At 34.9% G+C, this 8672-nt stretch overlaps 1 protein-coding gene across 1 annotated transcript; it reads right to left on the reverse strand.

Moving 5' to 3' along the window:
* Nucleotides 1-2543: 2543 nt before the first annotated feature.
* Nucleotides 2544-8315, reverse strand: LOC134245736 (uncharacterized). The gene is made up of 10 exons (XM_062727995.1): nucleotides 8237-8315; nucleotides 6889-7030; nucleotides 6599-6761; nucleotides 6279-6336; nucleotides 5557-5620; nucleotides 5323-5478; nucleotides 5068-5126; nucleotides 4756-4861; nucleotides 3741-3800; nucleotides 2544-3000 (listed from the first exon to the last, which is right to left on the reverse strand). Exons 2-10 carry the CDS (start codon nucleotides 7014-7016, stop codon nucleotides 2862-2864), a joined length of 933 nt encoding a protein of 310 aa, XP_062583979.1. The 5' UTR covers nucleotides 7017-7030; nucleotides 8237-8315; the 3' UTR covers nucleotides 2544-2861.
* Between the last annotated feature and the right edge of the window lie 357 nt (nucleotides 8316-8672).

Here is an 8672-nt window from a genome sequence, read left to right on the forward strand (position 1 = left end):
CGCGCGTATGTACCGAAAAAAACAGGCACTTTTTTCAAAAAAGTTTCTTTTTCGGTTTGCTTTAATTTTGTTAAATTAAATCAAAGTTGCCGTTAAGCATATAGAATTAATTTTAGCCAGCCTTATTGTGTTAACATTTTTTAACCTATAATTAATGCATTTATTAATTATTTAAAAAATATATCCGAGCATATAAAAATGTAGATATATACCAAAATAATACTTTTAAAATCTTGTTTATTTATTCCTCGACAGTGGGAATCTCAGTTGAGTAATTAGTTGTTACTTAATCAATTAAAAAAAAAATAAGAACAGTTGATTGCGTACCGTATATATACAGCAATTGCGCACATTCAATATACATTTCCTGATATAGCTGATACCTGTATATCATACAAAATGCATTCTATGTCTTGGTTGTTTGTTTTCCCAATGGTGGCATTTATACTGTGTATTTCAAGTTATTCAGTCAAGGGAATCTTCTTTCGTCGTACGTATTATATTTTTTTCTCCAAAATCTCTTATTCATATTGTTATTTCTAGCAAATTGAATTAAACAAATCAACTTTAAAAAATTGTTAACCTTGTGTGGAAGGATTATGTTTTTGAGAGAGAGAGAGAGAGAGAGAGAGAGAGAGAGAGAGAGAGAGAGAGATTAACAGAAATTTAAATTAAAGTTTCAATTCCATTTTCCCGTTTACCCGATCATGACAAGGAGCACTCGGCGGGTGTGACTATGGTCGACAGGGGATCGTTAGTCCTCCATGGCACCTGATCCTAACCTCTGATATATGTGGAGGTCCGTCTTTGCTCTACTCCAAATTTTCAGTTTAATTACTTTTCGTCATCTTTATATTACATCTATGGAGGGTAATCGTGCTCAAAATCCAGACTTGTAAGTTTGTAAATCCAAACATGTATTTATATGTTCGGAAATATATATGCTAGGATGTCGGAATTACCTACTTGCATATGTAGACTTTGAAACTGATACGATAACAAGCTTGGATTTCCAAACCTACAAATTTGGATTAACAAACTAACAAGTATGGATTTTTGAATAGATTACCCTCTATATACATTTAGTATCTAGTACATTTATGTACCGCGGTATTTTGTTTCAGGCAAACTACCACCGGGGTGCTGTTGTAGTGTTAGATCCTTTTGTTGCCCATGTCCACCACTACAACGCCCAACTGTACACCCACCAGTACTACATACACCACTACCACCACAACTACCACCAATATTTCCATCACAACCACGACCATCATTATTAACAAACCTAACAGTTGTAGACATTTTTTAGAAACGCTGCAATTATTCGATAGCAGGATGTCAAACAACATTTTGTGCAACTTCATACATGTATATGAATAAAACCTAATTACATTTCGTGATTGATTTTTTTTTCTGTGATGTGTAGAATTTGTATCTATCTTTCCAAAGTCATCATACAGCTGTATTACTTTTTAAGAATTGTTTTTGATTTTGCCATCAGGCAAAATGGATTGTGTAACCCCCCCCCCCTCCCCCCGAAAACGTGAAACACCAGGAAAGAAATAGACTGACAGCTTCTTGTGCACTCTTAAAAGGTGTTTGCACTAAATTTGAAAGTTGCAAAATATATCCAATATTATCAATAAATTTTAATTACTTCCAAAATTTTTCTGCTAATTACCTTCGTCAATAGATATAGTTCCCTTTAACCTTTTCAAAGACACAAATATTCGCTTTAATAAAGGATAAATATATAAAATTGTAAGCTTGTTGTTTTCACATTGAATTATAAATACAAAAAAATCCGATAGCCATATAATGACAAGAAACACTCGGAGAATGTGACCGGTCAACAGGGGAAGCTTACACCTCCATGGCACCTGATCCCATCTTTGATGTTTTTAGACGTCCGCGTTTGCTCTGCTCCAGATTTTTATTGTTCTTTTGAGCTCGGCTACTGCTCGTTATCTTCATATTCCATAAAATAAGATACATGTATCTGCACTTCGAGACTTGAAGGTGTGTATTAGAATGTTGTTACAAAAGAAATGACTTGTCTAAAAAAAAAATACTTGTAAAATAAGAAAAGCCAAGCACTAACCATTCAAAAATGATGGTCAAAAAGGTTAATTTTTTTTTAATATGGGTCAAACTCCAAGGTCAAAGACAATTAAAACTACCCCCGGGGAATGCCTTAATTATCATAAAAAATACACACGTTATCTTTATTAAAGCCTTAACACCAACTGTTCAAAAGTTATGGCCAAGGTTATTCAAAAGTGGGTCAGTTTTAATGACGTCAGCAAACCCGCGACCTACGTTAAGAAAGGTCTTGCCACAATATACGAAATATACGAAATCCATAGCTCTAACCAATCAAAAATTATGGGCAAGGTTAAAGTTTTTCAGTGACAAACAGATAGGCAACCAAACAGACAGACGGCCGGAAAAGGTAATAACTATAATATTCTTCGAATACAGGGGCTTAAAATACAAATTAGCCATATCATTTCATATACTTCGACAATATGTTACATGTACCATTAATGTAGCATATATTGATTGGTTTAAAATATATATGGCAAAATGGACTTTTTACTTGTTGACAAATGCATGTACAAGTTTTTTTTAACATATAATGACTGATAAAAGACATGTTCCCAAAATTCATACTTTAAAAATACCATAAACTTGAATTTATGAAGGTAGATCTGCCTCTCAGTATAATTTTTAGCAACAGTACTACAAGACCAGCATCTATAATCAAAAATAGATTCACAATTCCTAAATTCTCTTCGCAGTTTTACAGCTTTTAGAGCCCCCATTGTTTTTTTAAGATCCGCCACAGTGGACATACATTTTTAGATCCCCCATTGTTTTTTAAGATCCTCTACTGTGAACACTTTTTCGCGTTCCTTTCCAAACAGTCCGTATTTCGGGGCCACCGCCCCAACATTTCCAACGTATCTAGGATCCGCCACTTCATTTGCCGGTTGCCATCTGAAATGAAATATTTGGGTTCAACTCTTTTAGTATTCATATTTTTTTAAGCCAGCGTTTTGCCTGCTTGTATACCCTACTTGGTGTCTGTTTATATGTCTCTGAATTTATATATTCAAAATTGTGACCTGAATAAAATTTCAATAATTCTATCAGAAAAAAAAATCTAACCCCGAAATCAAAGCAGAAAATTAGATTACATGTAACTAAGAGTAGTCACAAATACTGTCATGGAGAAAGCAGTCACTTAAATTCTGGCGTCAATTACGACACTCTTTCAAGACACAATTTCACTGTTGGTGTGGACTCTCTAATGTTGCTCAGAGAACTTTATTCTAGCTGTAGATACAAACTCTGTGTACGACCTATACAAATTCTTTTTAAAAGCTGTTTGATCTGACACTAAATATAGAAGAGTTTATACACTAGTCTTCAGCGCGGTGCAGTGGCAACAAAAGTTGTGAGGGGATTTGATTCTAACGTAGCGGGTTCGAATCACTGCAGGTCCATCGGATGAGACCTTTTAAAACTGGGGTTCCATGTCCAAATACCTTCTTTTTTTTGGTAGGTGGTGGCAAAAAGGATCTATCACTCCTCAGTGGTGACATCCAATTATGTTCTCAAAGATATAATCATTCTTATGAAATACTCTCAAAGGGGTGTAGAGCAAACAAAATATTGGATGTGTAGAAGAGGACAACAGAAAGTCACCCCATCAATAAATTTGTAATACCACCTACCTTGTGTCGCAGCTGATTCGAACGAAATCGGTGAGGTTTGAGGTGGACATGTGAACCGTTCTATAACGAAAATAATGTTCTGTCAATAATATAACAAAATTTTAAAGTAAAGTACATGGTATTTCTTTTTTTGGTTTTACGTGAACGAATTTTTATAGGAAAAAAGTTTTGTAGCAATGAAGCAGATATATTCATAAAAATATCTTTAAAAATTTTATGGCTTTTTCTGATACTTATAGTTTTCAAGCATGATCTTCAATAACTATGCTAAGCTGAAACCATCACCAGGCTATTTTTGTGATTTTAATTCTATATCACTCCCGTAATTATGCGCCCGAATCGAAAGATCCGAGGCGTATATTGTTTTTGTCCTGTCTATCTGTCTGCAAATTTAACCTTCGTCATAACTTTTGAACCATGAATGAAAGAGACTTCATATTTGGTATGCATACTCCGCTAATTAAGCTCTTTCAAATGACACCATGATCAATGACCTTGTGACCTTGACTGTGACCTATACGCTAAATATAGCTTTTTTGTCGGCAAACTTTTACATTCGCCATAACTTTTGAACGAAGAAAGAAAGAGACTTAATATTTGACATGCATACTCCACTAATTAAGCCCTTTCACATGACACCGAGGTCAATGACCTCGTGACCTTGGCTTTGTCCTATATGCTATAAATAGCTTTTTTGAACCTTCACCATAACTTTTGAACCATGAGAGTCTTGAGAGATAGAAACTTCATATTTGGTATGCGTACCTCACTAATCAAGTTCTTTCAAATGACACCAATATCAGTGACCTTGTAACATTGACTTTGACCTATAAGCTAAAACTATGTTTTCTTTAACTTTGTTACCGCCGGGCGCATAGTGTTTCACAAACACATCTTGTTTATTATCGTACATGCATAAAAGTTTCTCCACACAAAGATAGTTTGATTGTCGTATTAAACTCGTCTAATATCGTGGAAGGTACCAATTTTTATATTTTGTCTATTGTACATGTACCTCATTGTAAAGATGAGAACGTCCCCGGCCCGGAAGTCCGAAGTCTTCCATTGTCCGCCAAATTTGGAGGTGATTTCTGACGGGTCCTCCGTAAACCAACCAGTGCCTAAGATTTAAAGACGAGAATTTTATCCATTAATATTGCACACCCTGCTTATAATTAAATAATGTAAAGGTAGAGTCGTACAGAGCACAGATCGATAATTTGTGAAAACACATTGATGGATAATATTTTGATCAAACAAATTGATAAAAACTACTGCTGAGGTCCTAATACAGTTTCCGTAGAAAGGAACTTGAACATACATGTACCTTCTACATTTTCTTTTTCCATATCTAATTCACCATAAGTTGTCTGGAGCTTTCTGAAACTAATCAAAAATATTAATAACACCGTGTCACCTTTAAAATCGTAAATTAAGTAAATATATAAACAAGAATTATGTAGATGTGTTTTTTCATTCACATCCAAAACACATGTACAGTAGAGTTATACTTATTTTTTTCATTTGCAAGTAAGTTCGCCCCTATTACCCAAGATCCGCCCCTTGTAAACATTATCCTTACCCTGGTAAAGAATTGGATCCCTCACATACAGCCAATGTGCCCATTTCTACAGTGGTATCCCCAAAAGGTGTCCAAACCGTGTACAAATTCTTAGATCCGCGCCCCATGTATACGTTATCTACATGAGCACCAGTAAACTGTCTCCGATTGATACCCCTGCAAGTAGATTGAGAAAAATGTCCTCCCATTTATCATTAAAAATTGTTGATAAGTCAGAAAATAAAAAATACTCACCTCAGCCACTTAAAGTCAAAGGTTCTGGCTTCAGTGCCCAGAAAACGCTGAAAGAACTGTTTGGCTAAAAAGTCAAAATTGATATATTAATCAAAGTACTGAGACAGTACTGAAAGACGGGGTCAAAAAAATCTTCATGCTAGATTTCACAAATGTGATTTTTTTTACGAGTTTTAATAACAACTTTATTTTTTCATTAACATACTAAAAACAAAACTATGAATAATATACATTCACATTTTTCATTTTATTTGATTTAAAGTAAAAATTGTAATAATTGCTCAGTCTGGAAACCTTGCTGAACTGCTCCGAATTTCATCAGGTACGAACTAATAATTTTTCCGGAAGTAAACAATGGATGATGCATACACAGTCATAATAATACGCAGGATAGTACTTTGTCTACTAGTGTTATTTACAGTTAATATTTTCAGTTTTAAATTATCAAAATACTTTATAAGTTGAGTTAGACAAAGGTTCAAATCAATTTCTTTAGTTTGATACAAAATGTTTTTGTTTTGATCGAAACAATTTCTGCACTCTTTCGTATGCGTAGATTTAATTCATGTGTTATCACCACGGCATCCGTTTTCTATTTTTAGGACTCTGAGAGTAAACTAAAAGACGGGGTCACGTGACCCCGTCTAAAAATGAAAGTACATGCATGCATGTTATGTAAACAGTGTTGAGAGAGAGAGAGAGAGAGAGAGAGATAAACATACGTCGGTGTCCTTCCAGGACATTGAGAACTTCAGGACAGTGTGTGATGTCATTCTTTCCCTGTAAATCAAAAAGAGTATGTCCAGTTTTTAATTTGCAATGAGAAAATTCTGATAAAACCTTATTTGAAAGTATATGTAAAAAGTAACAATCATTTTAAGAATCTTTGATTTTTTGACCAACTTAGATCATCTGAAAGTACGATGATTTTATAAAAAGAATTTCTTGATTGGCAGGTTGTGCAAGACGTAAGTTCTTTGGTTTACGGTAGCTTCGGGTTGATTTTTTTGTATAGTGAAAAATTAATGTTGAACATGTATACCTCCATGGCTGGAATACACCCTCTGCCACACCTTTCATCTAGCACTCCCTCTGAGGGCGGGGTAATTAGCTTAAACTCCGCCTTCTCATTTACATAATTCAGAACTGACAATCGAGCTTTTAGAACGTCCTGTCTATCATGAAATCCGCGGATAAAAAGATATCTGAAATTTTATACATTGACCCGTAAACATTTAAAATTGCCAGTTTAATTATTTTCAGAAACCCTATCTTTATTTACATGCAGGTAATTTCGCGTCCGTTTTCTTTCTTTCTTTTTTTTATACCAACCCTTTTTCGTCGATTTCCCTTCGGAGACCCTCAGGGTTTTCCAGGAGGTGGTTGCTGTCTTCGAGCTGCTGTAGATCCTCTGACGGAAATAGAAATTCTTTTCTTCCCAATTCAACTTTTCGTGCCATTTCATATCAACATACTGTAAAAAATTATTACCCCCCTTTGCATGCAACAATTTTGACCATTTAATCTCGACCTTGGAGTTAAACTTGCATTTGACAAATTACGACCCTCGCCATAAACGTCAAATGGAAGCATCAGTAATTCACAAACACATCTTGTTTTTATATGTAAGGAATACGATTCAATAATACAAAGGAATAAATAAAAAAAAAAAACTAAGATGTGTTTGAGAAACACGATGTCCCCGTGGAGTTTCTCAAACGCAAGTCAAACTCTAAGGTCAAAATCATTGGTATCAAAAGGAAGGTCTTTTCAAAATGATAATATCTGTGAAAAATAAGAAATCCTTACTACAATCTGTTCAAAAGTCATGACCAAAGTTTGAGATTTTTACAAAGTGGGTAAAACTCTAAGGTGAAGTTCAAAAGGTCAAACATTGTATATTTTTAACCCCCGGCAATGAAAAGTCTTGTCACAGTGAATTCAGATGTGGAGTGTGAACGGATTTAAAAGATGTGGCTATTGTTAATGTTCGGAATTTTTTGTAAACGTGGGTCAAACTCCAAAGTCATAGACTCAAGGTCACGAGGTCTAATTTTGTGCCAGGTACCAGAAGAAAGGCATTGTCACAAAAAATTACACCTGTGAAATATGAAAGAAAGCCATAGCCCCATCCAATCAAATGTTATGCACATGGTTAAATTTTTCGCAGGTAAAAGTAAACAGACAAACAGAGAGACAAACAGGGATTAATCTGATTACAATCAGATCTAAGTGTATATAATGACCATTAGAACTTCGGAGCGTAACAAACATCATGAGTTTAATCAAATTGGATCGACAGGGCAAAAAACTATATTTTACATCCTAGTTTTCGATCAGGTGGGCATAAAAAATCAAAAGAACGGGTGTGGAGTGGGGCGGGTTTGGGCCTTGGGGGTTTAAATTCCAAACCAGGTATCAATAGTGAACAAATGTATTTAAAAACCATGTTTTAAATATCTAGGTCAAACTTTGTGTTGAGATGTTTACATGATCCACATCTGCATGTTGCACTTCAAAAAATGTCGAAGTATACTAGCTGTTTACTTGTACGTAATATCCCACCCCTCTGTCCACTTTCCCCTCTTTTCACAAACGGGGTTTAACGGATGTGCGTAATGATTTTATAACACAAGTGCGCTCAATGAACATTTTTAAAATAAGTTAGTAAAATTCTTACCTGTGCACACATTTGGAATATCTGTGTCAAAATTTGCCTGATAACAGAGCATGTTTATTATGATAGCACATTCAATGTTGTTAAATCACACTGGTGGATTTAGAGGGGTGTATTTTTTATCCAGGTTGAAAACAAACCCCAGCCTTTTCCATTCTAACCTTTTTTATGCGCCGGGATCGATAGATCCGGGGCGTATATTGCTTTTGTCCTGTCTGTCTGTTTGTCTGTTTGTTCGTTCGTTAGTTTGTTTGTCTGCAAACTCTAACCTTCGTCATAACTTTTGAACCATGAAAGATAGAAACTTCATATTACATACTCCACTAAGTAAGTTCTTTCAAATGACACAAAGGTCAATGGTCTTGTGACATTGACTGTAACCTATATGCTAAAAATACCCGGTAATTTTTTATCTGCAAACTTTAACCTTCGCCATAAC

The sequence above is a fragment of the Saccostrea cucullata genome, unplaced genomic scaffold (assembly GCF_032062105.1).
Source record: "Saccostrea cucullata isolate Sc308-1 unplaced genomic scaffold, CSIRO_AGI_Scuc_v1 ctg13731, whole genome shotgun sequence".
Taxonomy (NCBI): Eukaryota; Metazoa; Mollusca; class Bivalvia; order Ostreida; family Ostreidae; genus Saccostrea; species Saccostrea cuccullata.

What these genes read in the sequence shown, in the direction of transcription:
- LOC134245736 (XM_062727995.1), bottom strand. Translation starts at nt 7,016, where the DNA reads ATGGCACGAAAAGTTGAATTGGGAAGAAAAGAATTTCTATTTCCGTCA. An exon ending in TGTCCTGGAAGGACACCGAC is followed by an intron (nt 5,621 to 6,278) that starts GTATGTTTATCT and finishes TTGACTTTTTAG; the next exon opens with CCAAACAGTTCTTTCAGCGT. An exon ending in TTTGACTTTAAGTGGCTGAG is followed by an intron (nt 5,479 to 5,556) that starts GTGAGTATTTTT and finishes ATCTACTTGCAG; the next exon opens with GGGTATCAATCGGAGACAGT.